This window comes from Arvicanthis niloticus, chromosome 1 (assembly GCF_011762505.2).
Source record: "Arvicanthis niloticus isolate mArvNil1 chromosome 1, mArvNil1.pat.X, whole genome shotgun sequence".
Taxonomy (NCBI): domain Eukaryota; kingdom Metazoa; phylum Chordata; class Mammalia; order Rodentia; family Muridae; genus Arvicanthis; species Arvicanthis niloticus.
Genome location: NC_047658.1, coordinates 111884454 through 111902248, shown reverse-complemented (window position 1 = coordinate 111902248; position 17795 = coordinate 111884454). Strand labels below are relative to the sequence as shown.

At 48.9% G+C, this 17795-nt stretch overlaps 1 protein-coding gene and 1 long non-coding RNA gene across 7 annotated transcripts in view; one reads left to right on the top strand and one right to left on the bottom strand.

Moving 5' to 3' along the window:
* The window catches only part of LOC143434745 (uncharacterized), a 19030-nt gene extending 1235 nt beyond the window's left edge, over window positions 1-17795 (top strand). Inside the window, exons 2-5 of the long non-coding RNA XR_013104499.1 lie at window positions 13910-14085; window positions 15570-15676; window positions 15844-15991; window positions 17274-17795. This is a non-coding gene — a long non-coding RNA (uncharacterized LOC143434745). The remainder of the gene's footprint in view (window positions 1-13909; window positions 14086-15569; window positions 15677-15843; window positions 15992-17273) is intronic.
* Cpt1a (carnitine palmitoyltransferase 1A) overlaps window positions 3618-17795 on the bottom strand; it is a 62684-nt gene continuing 48506 nt past the window's right edge. For 5 of the 6 annotated variants that reach the window (XM_076914587.1, XM_034496839.2, XM_034496851.2 and 2 more), the window contains 7 exons: window positions 14118-14234; window positions 12350-12514; window positions 10345-10479; window positions 8601-8753; window positions 7108-7221; window positions 6803-6895; window positions 3618-5464 (listed from right to left, as the gene is read on the bottom strand). In XM_076914587.1, the coding sequence (XP_076770702.1) occupies window positions 5378-5464; window positions 6803-6895; window positions 7108-7221; window positions 8601-8753; window positions 10345-10479; window positions 12350-12514; window positions 14118-14234 (864 nt within the window). In that variant the 3' untranslated portion in view covers window positions 3618-5377. Of the gene's footprint in view, window positions 5465-6802; window positions 6896-7107; window positions 7222-8600; window positions 8827-10344; window positions 10480-12349; window positions 12515-14117; window positions 14235-17795 lie in introns of those variants that run through there. The other variant, XM_076914592.1, reaches the window with a different exon arrangement.

The window sequence follows — 17795 nt, the reverse complement described above, 5'->3', positions numbered from 1 at the left end:
GGTTGTCAGGGTGGCAGCACACACCTTTACCCACTAAGCTGTCTCATGAGCCATTTTAGCTTTTTGTTAGTTTGTTTGATACAGGGTCTTGTGGAGTGGCTCTAGTTGGTCTGGTGATCACTATTTAGTCTAGGTTGACTTCCAACCAATTTTTTATTTCTTTTAAAGGTAAGGTTTCATGTGACCCAGGCTTCCTTGAACTTACTATGTAATCAAGGGCATCTTGAACTTCTCATTTTCCTGTCTCTGCCTACTAAGTGCTAGGATTATAGGTGTGCACCACTATAATCAGTTTATTTAGTATGGGAATTAAACCCAGGGCTTCTTGCATGCTAGGCAAGCACTCTGTAGGCTGATCCACATCCCCAGGTTGGCAGCAAGAATTTCTTTGTACTTTGCCATTCCCATATCCTTGGGAAGGCTTCTACACAATGCTCTGGCTTCTTCCAATTAAAATTAGGAGAGCCCCCACTCAGTTACATACTATGAAAGCCTCCCACCAAATGTTTAAATGGAAAGTGAGACTGGCATCCTCTGGTGCACCAGACTGCCCTGTCACCTCCAACGTTCTCCTGGTGTCTGTGTACACATGTTCCACAGCTGGAATAATCACACCACATCAAGGGGCAGGCCCGGGAATCCTAGTGCAAAAAACTGCCAAGAAATCATGGTAATGAGTCTCAGACACCTACCCACAAGATAAACAGACACTGGTGTGTCACCAAGCTGGTCAGAATGAAGCCTGGTAACCCCATGACTACTGCTGTCTCTAGTAGGTTGGCCAAAGCTGGTTCTGTCTTATTATTCTTGTTGGTCTCAGCTCTAACCCATGCCTAGTTGGGCACTTCCTTGTGCCAGCTTCCACTTCCTGCATCTGGCTCCTGGGGCTCTTTTTTTTTTTTTAATTTAATATTTAATTTTATGTGAATGGGTGTTTTGTCTGTATGTTTGTACACTATGTGCATACCTGTGTTGGAGGTCAGAAGAGGGTGTCGGATGCTCTGAACTGGAGTTACAGGTGGTTGTAAGTCACCATATGAGTGCTGGGCATTGTCCCCAGGTCCTCTGCAGGAGAGCAGCAAGTGTTCTTAATTGCTGATCCATGTCCAGTTTCATGTTGTTTAATTTTATGAGACAGGGTTTCACTATATAGATGAGGCTAGTCTGGAACTCACTATGTAGCCAAGGTTGGCCTCATATCCATGATCTTCCTACCTTTACCTCCCTAGTACTGGGATTCAAGGTCTATGCCATCATGTCCAGGCCTCACTCAAGTTGCAATACTTAAGATCCTTCAGTTGGCTGTCTTGGAACTGGAGCTAACACTTAGAACTAGAGGTAGGGAGTCAGGACTTTATTCTTATTGCCTAGAGCAGATGCTCAGAGAAGCCTGATGAAGAAACTCAGTGCTGGTCTAGAGAGACAGCTCAACAGTTAAGACACAGACAACACAAGGACCAGAGTTTAGATGCCAGCATCCCTAAAAATGCTAGATGTGCTTGCATACATGCCTAGAACCCATCACTGAAGTGGGGCAGAGTCAGGACTGCTGGGCCTTACTGGGTACTGGCAAAGCCAAGAAAATACAAGCTCTAGGTTCAGAAAAAGAAAGGGGGTGGAGAATGACAAAGGACCCCTGTGGCCTCTGCATGTAACTGCACATCTGTCTGCCTATATGCACATGCCACCATGTACCTGCACAGCTGTCCGCCTATGTGCACATGCCGCCATGTACCTGCACAGCTGTATGTCTATGTGCACATGCCACCATGTACCTGGACAGCTGTATGTCTATATGCACATGCCGCCATGTACCTGCACAGCTGTATGTCTATGTGCACATGCCGCCATGTATCTACACAGCTGTCCGCCTATGTGCACATGCCACCATGTACCTGCACAGCTGTATGTCTATGTGCACATGCCGCCATGTACCTGCACAGCTGTATGTCTATGTGCACATGCTGCCATGTACCTGCACAGCTGTATGTCTATGTGCACATGCCATCATGTACCTACACAGCTGTCCGCCTATGTGCACATGCCGCCATGTACCTGCACAGCTGTCCGCCTATGTGCACATGCCGCCATGTACCTGCACAGCTGTCCGCCTATGTGCACATGCCGCCATGTATCTACACAGCTGTCCACCTATATGCAAATGCTGCCATGTACCTGCACAGCTGTATGTCTATGTGCACATGCCACCATGTACCTGCACAGCTGTATGTCTATGTGCACATACAGCCATGTATCTACACAGCTGTCCGCCTATGTGCACATGCCACCATGTACCTGCACAGCTGTATGTCTATGTGCACATGCCACCATGTACCTGCACAGCTGTCCGCCTATGTGCACATGCCGCCATGTACCTGCACAGCTGTATGTCTATGTGCACATGCCACCATGTACCTGCACAGCTGTCCGCCTATGTGCACATGCCGCCATGTACCTGCACAGCTGTATGTCTATGTGCACATGCCACCATGTACCTGCACAGCTGTCCGCCTATGTGCACATGCCGCCATGTACCTGCACAGCTGTCCGCCTATGTGCACATGCCGCCATGTACCTGGACAGCTGTATGTCTATATGCACATGCCACCATGTACCTGCACAGCTGTATGTCTATGTGCACATGCCACCATGTACCTACACAGCTGTATGTCTATGTGCACATGCCGCCATGTACCTGCACAGCTGTATGTCTATGTGCACATGCCGCCATGTACCTGCACAGCTGTATGTGTATGTGCACATGCCACCATGTAACTGCACAGCTGTCCGCCTATGTGCACATGCCGCCATGTACCTGCACAGCTGTATGTCTATGTGCACATGCCGCAATGTATCTACACAGCTGTCCGCCTATGTGCACATGCTGCCATGTACCTGCACAGCTGTATGTCTATGTGCACATGCCGCCATGTACCTGTACAGCTGTATGTCTATGTGCACATGCCGCCATGTACCTGTACAGCTGTATGTCTATGTGCACATGCCGCAATGTATCTACACAGCTGTCCGCCTATGTGCACATGCTGCCATGTACCTGCACAGCTGTATGTCTATGTGCACATGCCGCCATGTACCTGCACAGCTGTATGTCTATGTGCACATGCCACCATGTACCTGCACAGCTGTATGTCTATGTGCACATGCTGCCATGTACCTGTACAGCTGTATGTCTATGTGCACATGCCGCCATGTACCTGCACAGCTGTATGTCTATGTGCACATGCCGCCATGTACCTGTACAGCTGTATGTCTATGTGCACATGCCGCCATGTACCTGCACAGCTGTATGTCTATGTGCACATGCCGCCATGTACCTGTACAGCTAGCTGTATGTCTATGTGCACATGACGCACAGGCACGCACACTACACATTCCTAAAATGAAATGCTATCATTCACTGAACGTGCACTAAAGCAGGTCTATGGTGCCAGGCACCCACAAAGGAATGGAGGATAGATGTGGCAGTGGACAAGTTCCACTGTATGCTGCTCCTCAGCCAAGTCCATGAACAGTAGTGCCCCCCACACCACCACACTCAGGGCCAGTACTTGTCGTAAAACCCCGATTAGTATGACAAAGGAGACAGGGACAGATGCTGTAGTAGGCAGGATTAATGTTTTATTAATGGTCAGCTACATTCGTTCACACATGCATTTCTAAGATTTATATCCAAGCAGCATATGGTATTTACATGCAATGGACAGATTAGAATACCAAATTCGAACCCTGGCTGTGGTAAGACTGTTTTGTTCCACATTAAATTAAATACATAATAGCCTTACCTCTTCCTTTGAACACATACAGTGAAAGCCCACTCACTCTTCTGCCTTGTAAGGAATATGGGATTGCATTGGGCACTGCTCTGGAGTAGCAAGGACACTGGAAACCTGAGAGAGGAATGTCACACCTTGGGCACCACCAGGGCTACTCTGAGTAACACAGGTTGGCGAGTGGTCATAACAGCGAGGGTCAGGTGGCTCTGACTTACAGTTTGTTTCTGCTTATGTATTTATGTTGCCTTTTGTTTCTTGTTTTTAGTAGGAAAAAAACTTTGGCCCTTTTAGGTGTGATTCTTTTTTTTTTTTTTTTTTTTTTTTTAGGATTACAAAATTTATACATGTATATCCATAAGACACGCATGAGCTGTTCAGCCAGCACCTCTCTGCACTTCTCGTCACCCCACCCCTCACCTCTGTGCTACTGCTAGCACAGGGGCAGTAGTCAAGCAAGGCCAACGGGGCACTGGGACATAAATACATGGTTTACAACACAAATAGTTAATCTTGGCGGGACAGGATGGTAACAGGTGGAGGAGGCTGCTCCATTATGCTATGTTTACATTAAATACCACACAGACTTGGTGCCAAGTTGCTTTACAGTCCGTTGGGTGCTTTCAAGAAAGGCACTCCCACTGAGGGATGGCATTTGGGTACAAAGCACTCATTACTTGAGACACCTGGGTCTGTTGCCAAAATGACCAAGCCTTCTACGGAACTGGCTCTGGTTCGAATCTGCCATGGTGGGATAGAAGATAAGCCCACTGGTGTATCTGCCAGAACACACGCCAGGGTCTGCATCTCCTGGCTGCCTGTGTCAGTATGCCTGACTCAGTGACCAGGGTCTCTCCTTGCCAACAGCTGCCAAATATAGCAAGCCACACTCTTCAGCGGGTGTCTAGCTATACAGCCTTTGACTACCAAGCCCCTTAAGTCCCTCTGTGGTCCCATCTTTAAGGCACTGGGTTTTAAAGACGCGTGAGATAGGTGGCACTGGGGAGGTGGTATTCTGCTTCCTGGGAATGTGGAGAGTCAAATGTGGACTCCCAAAGGGAAGGTGGCTGTCACTCATAGCAGAACCTTATTCCCAGGCCTAACCATTCCATTAGTATGTTATAGGTGTGTTAGCTACAACTGTTACCTCCGCTGGCTCTGAAGATGCTTTCTCTTTCCACAAGGTGACGCTCACACTGCCTGGGTGGAGTCAGATACCCTCAAGTCCCAAGTATTCACAGGGTCACCACTGAGGAAGTCTGTCACCTCCAACACGTATGAAGAGACAATCCCCAAAATCCAGAAATTCACCAGCATTTAAATCCCCTTTTCCAGTAGGAGCCGATTCAAAAGACTTCAGGGGACTATGCCCAATATTCCTGGAGCCAAGGCCTCTCTGGATGTAGTAGGGTCACAATTCACACGGTTGAGCCTACTGTTGTTCTAGGGAGACCCACAGTAAACCTTCTGGAAGGAAAACTGAGTTTTATAAGAACAATTTTCTGCCTGTCCTATGATCAGGAGCAACACCTATTCATTTGGTTTGTATCACAAAAGTCCGTTTTCCTTCCATGTGGCTCAAAGGGTTACTTTTTGGAATTGATGGTGAGACCAAACAAGGTGATAATGTCCATCATGGCTTGTCTAACGTGCTTCCCAAAGCGGTGTGAATCCTGAAAGAAAAAAAGCCAAACATCAGCAGCTGGGCAGATCCTAGCGCCTGCAAAGCTGGGTTGCGAGCATCAGCTGTAGCAAAGTCAGCCTGGGCCATAGCAAAACTCTGTCTTTAAGGGCCAAGTGAAAGGAGTGGGGAGATGGTTCTGTGGACAAAATGCTTGTGCAAGCCTGAGTCTAAATCCTCAGCACCCATGTGAAAAGCAAGCATGCCCTTCCCCACCTGGAACCCAGTGCTGGGGACAGGGGAGGCGAGACATCTGGACACCTACTAATCAGACAGCAGAGGCCCAAACAGTGAACTCCAGGGTCAGAGAGACCTTGTCTCCAGGGAAGAAAACAGGGAGGAAAGAGATTGATGGGAAGGGATGCCCAGTGCCCACACCAGAGAGAGAGAGAGAGAGAGAGAGAGAGAGAGAGAGAGAGAGAGAGAGAGAAGAAAGCACTAGAACGGGTCCATTATCATCTGTCCCTGGGTTAGGCCAGCCTCCTGTCTTCCCACACTCTAAGCTCTGAAGGAATTATTGAAGGGGCAATAAAAGCACCCTGAGCATTCAGAGTGGGGACAGCCATAGGTGACTTGCTATGTGCATGGATGGGTCACATCTGAGGCCTCCCTATCACTCTGTTCTACACCCCAGGCTATCCCTGAACCCTCAGTTCCTGCCTCAGCTTCCTAAGTGATGCTAAGATTAGAGGTGTGTGCCTTGTGCCTGGCTTCCTGAATCATATTCTTAAGGACTCGGGGTCTGTGGGTGTGGGCTGGCAGCCGGGAAGTTTTTGTAGCATCGGCTAGGCTGATATTGCGGAGGCCATCATCAAAAGGTTCCCAGGGGGGCTGGAGTGATGGCTCAGCGGTTAAGAGCACTGACTGTTCTTCCAGAGGTCCTGAGTTCAATTCCCAGCAACCCATGGTGGCTCACAACCATCTGTTATGGGATCTGACACCCTCTTCTGGTGTGTCTGAAGACAGTGTACTCACATTCATAAAATAAACAAATCAAAAAACCCAAAAAACAAAAAAACAAACAAACAAAAAACGGTTCCCAGGAGGTTCCCTCAGATAGCTCCAAAGTAAGGCCAGACTTGCTCACGAAGTTGTTTAGAATAGAGAGAATGACAGAGACGCACACAGACACATCAAGACTTAAGACCACTGCTACCATCAAAGGCAGGTAAATGAACTAAATAAATGCCTTTCAAATGAGTGAAACTCATCTATGTGAAACTAAGCTAAATAAAGGTGACACCTGAATTGAATATTTCTGTCAAAGATATGCTCCCTCCAAAAGGAAATTCACCCCATGTCTAGAAAAAGTGGTGTCCAATATACTCACTGTCTCAGGGCTAGAGAACTTGGAAGAAATATGGAAGTGGATAAAATTCTCTCCCACAATAATGTAGGAAACACCATAGCCATCATCAGCAACCTGCAGAGGGAAAAAGGGCAATTTTATCACTAGGAATGAGATCCCGAGGATGGGGATCCTGTTCTCAGTGTAAGCCTGGGCACTGAAGAGGCTGAAGCAGGACAATGATGAGCGACCTGGACTTTAGAGTGAGTGGGTTCAAGGCCAGCCTGAGGACAATGGGATGGGCTTGAAGTTAGTGGGAGTTAGTGGGTGGGCCTGGCTGCACTTACCGGCCCAAAGCCCCCTCCACAGGACACATAGTCAGGGTGTTTCTCAAAGTCAAACAGCTCCACTTGCTGCTGGGGAGTCTGGCTTGTGGACAACCTCCATGGCTCAGACAATACCTGTGACAAAGCAGAGAATGTCCATTGACACTTTCCCACCTGCTTCTCCTAGTGAGCACTGTCAACCTGACACAGCTGACAATCACCTGGGGGTAGGGGAAACCCCAAGACGTTCTCAACTGAGTAACTGATCAGGCATCGCTCTGATTTGTGGACATTGCACTGGCTGGTTTTGTGTGTCAACTTGACACAAGCTAGAATCATCACAGAGGAAGGAGCTTCAGTTGAGGAAATGCCTCCGTGAGATCCAGATGTAAGGCATTTTCTCAATTATCAATCAATGGGGCTGAGGCCCAGCCCATTGTGGGTGGTGGCATCCCTGGGCTGGTAGAACTGAGTTCTATAAGAAATCAGGCTGAGCAAGCCAGGGGAAGCAGGCCAGTAAGCAGCACTTTTCCATGGCCTATGCATCAGGTCCCGCCTCCCAGATTAAGCTCTGCTTGAGTTCCTATCCTGACTTCCTCCAGTGATGGACTATGATATGGACACGTGAGCCAAATAAACACTTCCTGCCCCCAACCCCAGCTCGCAGCAATAGAAACTCTCATTAAGACAGACATGTCTGTGGGAAATGGTCTTGATGCAGGAAGGTCCGGCTCAGTGTAGGTGGTTCCATTTCCCAGACAGGTGTCCATCTAGCTGGAGAGGGCTAGAGAGATGGCTCAGTGGTTAAGAGCATCTGCTGCTCTTGCAGAGGACCCAGCTTTGACTGCTATCACCCACATGGTGGAACTGTAACTCCAGTTCCTAGACACCCCTCTAGGCACTGCACACACACACACACACACACGATACACATACCTATACATGAAGGCAAAACACACATTAAAACTATACTTTTAAAGAAAGTTAACCAAATGTGAGCCTGTGCACAAGCCGACAAGAAGCCTTCCTCCATGGCTTCTGACTCTGTTCCTGCTTAAGTTCCTGCCCTGACTTCCACCGTTATGAACTGTGAGCTGGAAGGGGCGAGTGGTCAGAGTGTTTCATACAGTAGCAAAAAGCAATATAGAACACCCTCCTCTTTGCCTGGGGACCCCTAACAGGGAGGCAAGGAAAGACCTGTGTGGGAAAGACTATTTCCCCAAGCCCCTGAGGGCTGCACTAAGGTTAAAGTGTGTGAGCCCCACCCCTTGGCCAAACTGCCTCTCACAGGGAAGGCAGAGGACAGTCTGTGGGGTCTAGGATAGCCTCTGTAAACCCATCTCTAGATTCTCAAGCTCATTATATGCAGTCATTGTTAAAAGCCAGTACACTGAAAACATGCCTGCAATCCCAGCATTCAGGAGGCTGAAGCAGGAGGATTTCTATTTAAGGTAATCTAGGCTGAAGAGTGAGATCCTCAGAAAAGCCAGGCTGAACACAGTCCTAGTTCTTACCTCCTTCAGGAAAGGTGAGTCGACTGCAAGGTACTTGGACACCACATAGAGGCAGAAGAGATGGCGGTCGATGCCGGCGCCCGTCATGGCAAGGCGGTACAGGTGCTGGTGCTTCTCACAAGCTATCTTGAACAGCTTGAGCCTCTGCTCTGCCTAAGGGTCAACAGGACAAGGACATGCTTTGCACGGTTCAGGTTGTGCGCCGGGCCACTTTCTCTTCAGTGGTCTGCAAAAGGCAGGGTGCTGTGACCAAGATATTTTACAGAGCCCCACTGGCCCACTATCCCTTTCCAGATTCTTGCCTCAGAAGGGCTGCCAGGGGAGGGGGGAGGTTGATGGAGAGGGACCTTGTATGGGGGTGTGTGCTGTGTACACAGTGAGCTAGCCAAACGTGGACCTCTCAAGCTGTTAGAGTTCTTGTCAAACCTAGAGCTCTACCCCAGCTCTGACCCTAAGTTTATTTTGTCACAGGGATGAACGCTAACCCTCCTTGGCTACTCTCCTAAAATGGCACTGTGAGGGCTTCAATATGACCCAAGTGGGAAGCTTCAGGGGATTGAAGACATGCTCACTGCACAAATGCATCAGGGTTCTCAGGGCTTGCTCACCTGCCAGTCTAGTCTAAGTAACAAGCTCTAGATTCAGTGAGAGACCCTGTCTCAAAATACAAGGTGGAGAACAATGGAGGAAGACAACAGCACACACTTCCGGCCTCTGTCACTCTCACATATACACATGTGTGATGTACATACACGCATATATCGCACACACACATACATACACATGTGTTCACCCATACCTCAAACACAGACACACAGGCTGTTTTGGGATCTTCTGGACATAACACCATCTGAGAAATGTGCCCTTTACATGGAGGTATGTCAAGGCACTGACCCTCCTATGGCAGACCCAGCCTCGTAGGAGCCTCTTGCGTTCTAGTGATAGATGTAGCTGCTTGCCTTTTTTTTTTTTTTTTTTTTCCTCTAGAGTAAAAAAATGCAACCTGTTGTCTGCTGGTGGTAAGCATGTGTCTCAGGGCTTGGGGACCTAGGCACAGCTGAATGTGGCCATATGCCAGCTGGGACCAGCAATGCATTAGATTCATGTGAGTTTACTTTCACGAGGCCACTGCAGGGCTCCTAAGGGGCAGAGTCAGCAAGTCCCAGCTTTGTCTGGTAGACTGGTGCAACAGGTTCTGTAGACCCCAGGACCAGAGTCCATGGACCCCAGTGATGGGTGTCCTGCTTCCTGTTCCTGTGCCATGTCCAGTCGCATGTGAAGGTTCTCCATACATACAATCTCATTCCCCAAACTCAGCAAACAATATTCTCTTTGTATATGTCTCAACAGAACCTCTTAAATGCTTTCTGCTCCTTTGCAAAGGGGTAGGCATAAGGAGCTGGGGGAGAGGGGATGCAGAAGCAGGGTGGGGGTAGAGGAGTAGGGGGAGGAGATGAGCGGAGGGGTAGAGGGAGGAAGGGTAGGCTGGAGGGGCTGGAGAGCTTCATGCTCGGCTTCTAGGGCAGTGGCTCTCAACCTTCTCAGTGCTGTCTCCCTTTAACACAGTTCCTCATAATGAATACAATTATTTCATTGCTACTTCATAACTGTAATTTTGCTACTTTATAAATCACAACATAAATATCTGATGTGCAGGATATCTGATATGTGACCCACCCCCTACTGTTCTAGGGTCTTTCAGGAAAGCATGTAACCATGCTGTGTTCTGCCACTGTGGTCTTACCGTTGTTTTGGGGTCCATCATGGCCAGCACAAAGTTGCAGGACTCTGTAGTGCAGGAGCGTACAGTCTCTGTCCTCCCCTCTCGGAAGAGTCGAGTCATGGAGGCCTCGTACGTGAGGCAGAACTTGCCCATGTCCTGAGAAGGAAGGAAGGGAAACTAGCTTAGGGCTAACACGTGGGCGTGGCCATCTAAGTTTAAGGGAGAAGTGACCTGGAATGGATCTGAGAGGAGGTGGCAGTCTGCCTCCCCCACTCTGTGTGTGTGTGTGTGTGTGTGTGTGTGTGTGTGTGTGTTTTGCCTAACAAGGACAAGCCTGGTGTCCAGAGACCAGAAGAGAGCACTGAATCCCAGAATCCCAGATGACTGGGAGCTGCCAAGTGTTAGAAGTTGGAACCCAAATCCTCTGAAGTGCAGGCAACACTCTTAACTGCTGAGCCATCTCTCCAGGCCCCTGGAGTCTCTTTGCATGGTTTCTGGTCCAAGACATGACTAAGACCATAATGTCCTCCAGAGAGCCCTCCAACTCATGTGAATTTGCTTAGGAGAAAGAACAAGGCATCCAGCAAGGTCATGGCCGTGAGAAGGTCTGAGAGGCACAGGAGGGACAGGGCAAGAGGGCAGGGCCGGGGAATGAGGAGGAGTTCAGTCAGTATGGTCCCGGACAAGACCATGGACAAGACAGTAGCCGGGAGGAGCTGGCAGATGCAGACAGGAATCCCCAAGAGAAAAGCCTATTGTCTGGATGGGACAGAAGGGTCACCTGTGGAATGCAGGATGGGAGGTACCACAGGCATAAGGAAGGCTACTGCAGCCAGTGCTCCTTAGCTTGAAGCAAAGGGGTCTGCAGGTAGGGCTGCCTTTCTGGAAGCAGAATAGAAGCTGGTGATGAGCTTCAGGGAGAGATAAGAGGCTTCTGGCTGGAGAAGAGTGTGGCTAAGGCTGGGAAAAAGGAACCGCAGGGCGTGGTCAGGAGGGTGTGACTGTGACTAGGGAGAGAGGAGAGGAAGCTGAGGTTAGGGGTGATTACAGAGGCCTTGGGAGCTGTGACAGAGAGGACAAGGCAGGGCTGGGAGAGCTCCTGGGGAGGCAACTGTGGTGGACACAGCTGGTGGCACCTGAAGCTGAGCCCTTGGGATATCACAGAGGACAGTGGGAGGGACACTAACAGCCCAGGGGAGCCGGTGTCCACCCTCCCACTGTGCAGTACATATAGACCTGGTGCTACAATGACTTCTGCACTGCCAGCAACTGAATGACTCTGTCTGGGGTAGGCTGTCCCCTCCCAAGAACCAAAGTCCCTTCCACATCCTCACACAGGCACAGACTGCTTCTGCCACCCTTTAGCAGTGCTCAGAGAAAAGAGAAATGCCACACAGTCCTGGGTGGCTACAGAAATCTGACTCAGCAGAGAGCAATGAGGAGCTCACAGTTTCTGCTTTAGCCAAAGGGATGTCAAAGGTCAGACACATTAAACAATTTGTTCTAAGTATTTCCTGATAGTACTGAAGGAGTCAGAGCTTATTATGGGCTTGTTTTACAAGACTTACATTTTAAATTTTTATGTGTGTGTTTGCCTCTGTGCATATACATAACTATGTGAGTGTAGGAGTTCACAGAAGGCATCAGATCCTCTGGGAATGCTGTAAGCCATCATGTGAGGGTGCTGAGACCTGAATGAGGTCCTCTGCAGAGGCAGCAAGTGGTCTTAACCGCCAAGCCATCTCTCCAGCCCCGATTACACAGTTTAATTGTTCATCTGCTTATGTCCCAAACTTGCTTGTCTGTGATAGAAGCTACTGCCTGAGAGGGATGTCACAAAACCAAGGGTGATCTGCTCTGCAGTGTGACATTTCACACCTTAGTACCTTAGGGACCCACGGGGCTGGTGTTTGGTGTCAGCTGCCCTCCATGCTGGGCTTTATACCGCCTCTGCCCTCTAGGAAAATAGTCCAGATATCTGTGTGGGGCTCCAAAGTGCCTGCGGTGAGCCCAGATCCCTTCTGACCTTGTAATGTGCGAGCTGCAGCGCCAGCTGGATGAAGGCGTCGGGACTTGTCCGGCACTTCTTGATCAAGCCTTTGCCAAAGGTGTCAAATGGGAAGGAATGCAGGTCCACATCATTTGCCAAAAGACTGGCACTGCTCAGGGACGTCTCTATGACCTCTTGGCACTGCAGAGGAAGAAGGCAGCTCTGCTTAGTGGGGAAGCACAGCAGAAGGGAGCAGGGCAGAACAAAGCCTGCAAGTGTGCACTTCACAGTCTGTGGGATTTTCTGCAAAGGCTACCTGGAAGACCATAGTACAGTACCTCTACCTCACTCCAGGAGCAGTGGGGGAACCTTTAGGAGACAAATGCCATAGACATATCGCCCTCACATTTCTTAAAGTCCCAACCATAAGTGGCTCTGTCACCTTTGAAGATACTAAACTATGTGGGTGGGAGGGTACCAGAAACTGCAGCCCCATCTATGGAGCCATGGGGAAACCATCATCCATGCTGAGGCAGGTGGATCTCTGTGAGTTTGAGCCTGGTCTACAGAGTAAATTCCAGGACAGCTGATGCTACACAAAGAAACCCTGTCTTGAAACAAACAGATCATGTAGTTGGGAGGGAGATGCTTCAGGGAGGGCCCTAGAGGAGCTGGAGGGAGGAGGAAAAGGAAAAGGGATGATGGATATAATCAAAACACATTGTTTAAATGTGTTAAATTCTAGAAGCACAAATAAAAGAATACTATTTTTTTTTAAAGGACAAACACAGGAATCAATGGTTGCCAGGGGTCAGGAAGGAGCTGGATGAGCAGGGGGAGGCCATAGGTGTTTACAGCAATGACACTGCTGTCTGACTCTGTGACAGTAGTCACGTGATACTACACAACCGATCCCATCAAGGTGACTCTCTGTAAACCTGGGATGTGCCAGGAAGCCTGACAGACAGACCACTGGGGTGGGGATGCTGAGCAGGCAGGCTGTGTGGTATCCAGGAAACACCTGCATCTTCCTCGAAATTCTGCCATGAACCCAGCATGGCTCTATTATAGGTGTGCTGAAGAGAGCCAGTGAGCCCTGGTGGCTCGGTCAGCCACGGTCCCCAAGGTCAGGCTCTCCACAAAGATATTGTTTCTCTATGGATTCCACACTGCCCTGGGACCTCAGAGCGCTGGACTTTACCACACAAGAAAGTACTTCTCAGGCCCAGAAACTCCCACTTGGGTCAGACAGGCTAGAGTGATGGTTCCAACCTTAACACCCCTTCTCCCCAGGGCTCCTACTTGAGTGGACTGCATCGAAGAATCTTCTCTTGTTGATTTTTGAGACAAGGTCACAACAATTCTCTAGCCTCAGCCACAAGGGTTGGGATGACAGAAATGGGCCATCTTTACACAGCCCCAAAATCTCTTTAGACAATGTTTTTCTGTGTAGCCCTCATTGTCCTGGAACTAGCTTTGTACACCAGGCTGGCCTTGAACTCAGAGATCTGTCTGCTTCTGCCTCCTGAGTGCTGGGATTATAGGAGTGTACCACCATCACCTGATTATGATTTAAGTTTTTATCCTTATTTGCAGAGAATTTATGGAAGCCCAGCTACTTTTCAGCTGAAATCTCAACAGAGAGCTGCAAATTGAAGCCTCATTTCTCTCGACAGCCCAGGCCCCTTCCCCAACTCTGAGCAAACAGCTTTCTGTCTGTTTGGTAGAGAGCCTGCCTATCAACAGAGCTCAGGAACAGGCTTGCCACCCAGGTGAGTGATGGTCTCTGGAGCACCAAACTTACCTCTCCTGGGATGTCCCACTGTAGCCTGGCGGGTTTGGGGATGCTAGGATTGGTGTCTCCTTTACAATGTCCATCCTCTGAGTAGCCCAGCTGGAAGACGTCAGTGGCCATGACATACTGAGAAAAAGAAGCAGAGACTGAATAGAAACCGTGAGCGAGCACAGTGTCTCCTGCCATGCTCAGCACAGAACACTCCTGGGAGTAAGGGCAGGGTCTCCGCACTCCAAGCACCTTCCCCAGTGCCCACCAGCTAGGTAGTGGGTGAGCAATTAAGTTACACACACACACACACACACCCCAGAGAGCAGAGAGTAGGAAGTTCCCAGAGAGATAACTGATGTGTGGTTTCTAGAAACCAGGCCCTGGGAGGATAAAACTGTGGCTCTGAACCTCTGTGTCCCTGGAGCACACCTGCCACAGCCTTCTGTGTCTTCTGTAATAAGAGAGAAGCACAAGCAGTTCCCTGAGCCAGAGCTGCTCTAGCAGACTAATCTGTCTAGAGAAGGTAATCGAGAGAACCTTGAATTAGGGCTGATGGGTGCATCCACAGTTCTCAGGATGCTGTACTCACAGCACACAGGATGCTACCTAAGCTGTCTCACAACTCAGAATCAACCCAGTGCCACTGTGGTACTGTGTGTGCTTCCATGAGAGCCAGGTCCCCAGCACTCTCCTGGGCACCTGGGCTCCACTCAAGAGCCCTCCTCATTCCATCAGGAAACTAAATACTTGCAGCTTGGCCTCAGGCTGTGTCTCCTTAGCCTTGATAAGTTACTTGAAAATATTAGCCTGAGGGCTGGAGAGCCAACTCAGCTGTTAAAAGTGCCTGCTGCTCTAGCAGAAGTTTGGGGTTTGGGTCCCAGCTCACAACCACCTGTAACTCCAGCTCCAAGGGATCTACCGCCCCCTTTTGGTTGCTGCATGTACTGCACTCATGTGCACAGTGTATCTATAAACACAATAAACCTTAATGTTGATCTCTCTTTCTTCATCTCTCTTTTCAACCTTTTGTTTTGTTTTGTTTTTGTTATGTGGCCCTTATTGTCCTCCAGCTTCTCTGTAATCCTCCTGTCTCAGCCTCTCGAGTGCTGGAATTATGGGCATCTTCCCTTGAGAATTGTGCTGTGTATGCTGCAAGTTGCCTGGGCCCCAGAGACCCTCGTTACGGCAACTAACTGTGCATGTGCAGGGACTGAAAAGTCCCTGGGATATTCTGATGGGCCTATATTGTTGGGCTTTGCAGAGCTTCCTAGAGATCTGTGTATGAGAGGCAGGGTCTGGGGGCTAATGGAGGTGAGGTATCTGTGCATCGGGGCTGAGAGTCTACACTGCTGCTGGCAACAGTTCAGGGTCTGGCGGGAATATAAGCCCTTGCACTTTGCCAATAGAATTGGTGTTTCAGCAGAGCAGACTGGTGTCGTATACCCAGACTGCCTGGTTCTTCTTTTCCAGGCTTTCTCATGTAGGAAACCTTCCCTACATGAATGAATGAAGCAGCAGCAGCTGGGATCTTGCCAAGATCTCAAGCAGAGGTCAGAGCACCGGAGGGATGAGAAAAGGTGAGTTAAGGGGCGCTAACCTCATGGGAGGGGTATGTTTTGGAGAAATGAGGGAGGGAGTGGAGTCAGCTGAGACTTGAAGGAAACATCTCCCCTCCAAAGAGGGCAGAGCTTGCACATAAGCAAGCAGACACAATCTGCACTGTACAGTTGATTTTGCACCACAGGGAAAAAAATTCGCTGGCACAGCACAGCAAGGAGAAACCAAGATGCAAAGTCTTAGCTGTTGTGGCAGAGCATGACCCTAAACCAACAGCACCCTGGAGACTGAAGCAAGAGCACTGCCATGAACTGGAGTTTGGCGTGGGCTAACTGGTAAGACCCCCTGGAGAGAGCAAGGTAGAGAAGGAGAGAGCATCCCTAGCCTGAAATCCAAAATCTTTCAAACATTTAAACTTCATTGAGAGTTACGCCAATATTTAATAAATTTCAAATTTCTGAAATACAGCTATTTGACTGAGAAGTCCACAAAGACACCAGATTTGCAGTCTGGCCCCGGCATGTTCTCCCTTTCTTTCTCTTTGCCTCTCTGTTTTGAAAGCGTTTGGTTTTGTAGCCCAAGCTGGCCTCAAGTTCCTGATCCTCCTGCCTCAGGCTCCCAAGTAATAGGGTGACAGTCATGTGTCACGACAGCCAACTTTGTGTTTTTGAAAGCTCGGTTAGGAGAAAGGGGGACAGAGATCTGGTGGTCTTTAAGTAACCTGGTCATTTTAGTAACTGAAATATTTTCAGTAAGATCCATTGTTGTGGATAGCCCCAGCCTCTTGTCATGGTAATTCTACTCCTGGGAGGGGCTACGAAGGAGGAGTGAATCTTGTGAACCTTCTGTCCAATCGAATTTGTTAAATAAAGGCTAGAGCCAGTGATTGGGCAGTAGAAGAGGAGTGGGAGGAGCCGGAGGTGTGGGAGGAGCCAGAAGAGCCATTGGAGTAGTGGGCAGTTGGGGAAAGGACAGAAGAAGATCATGACCTAGAAAACTGCAGGTTGTAAGGGATCTCATAGCTGGGGAATAGAGTAGTTCAATGGTAAATCTGCCCAATCTAGGCGTGCAGCATACATTTGTAATTAATTGAGTTGTGTTTTCCTTGACCGGACTTCCATGGGTCGGAGATTTACCGCAACAATCCATCGCCTTAAATTTTCTGATTTAATCACTGTTATGATGTGTGGGGGTGTAGGCATGGGGTGTTGCCCCTCTACCTTTAAGTGGGTGTCAAAGGTTGAACTCAGATCATGGGACTTAAACAGCAAGCGCTTTACCCCATTAGCATCTCTCTGGCGCCAGGACACTGCCATTTTATAAGCCAAGAGTCTAACCCAGACCTGGTGTTCCGTACCTGTACCCTCTGATACTCAACACATTGAGGCAGGAGGATTCCAGGTCTGAGGCCAGTCTGGCCAACAGAGTGAGTTCAAGTCTAGCATGTTTAATTTAGTGAGACCTTGTCTCCAAAATAATGGCTGAGGTTATTTATATAGCCTTGGTGTGGAGCACCTGAATGGCACATGTGAGGCCCTGGGTTTGATCCCGGGCACCTCACACTCACACATTCAGATTTTTATGTTTTTTTTTTTTTTCTATTTGCCCTCAAACTAGGGTGAATGGGAATACCAGGAAGTCTGGCAGTAAGCTAATCACTTCAGAACTAAGGAAGCCGTGTGAGCTGAGAGCCACTATGTGACTTCAGTTGCATAAATGGATACCACATCTGCCAGAACTCAAGAAACACAAGTTACAGGAACCAAGACTCAATGCCTTTAACTTCCTGAGTGGCGCCAACACCGATGGAGAACTTGGTGCTGTGGTCTCAATGTGAGCGGCCTCCTACCGGCTCCTTTTAGTTCATTTATTTTTGTTTTTCGAAACAGGGTGTCTCTGTGTTGCCCTGGCTATCCTGGACTTTGCTCCGTAAACCAGGCTGGCCTTGAACTCACAGAGATCCACTTGCTTCTGCCTCCTAAGTGCTGGGAATAAAGGTGTGAGCCACCACTACCTGGGCCACTACTGCCTAGGTTATGGGCACACATGTTTTAACACTTGATCCCCAGGTAGTAGTGCTTTTTTTTTTTTTTTTTTTTTAAAGATTTATTTTATATATGTGAGTACACTGTCACTCTC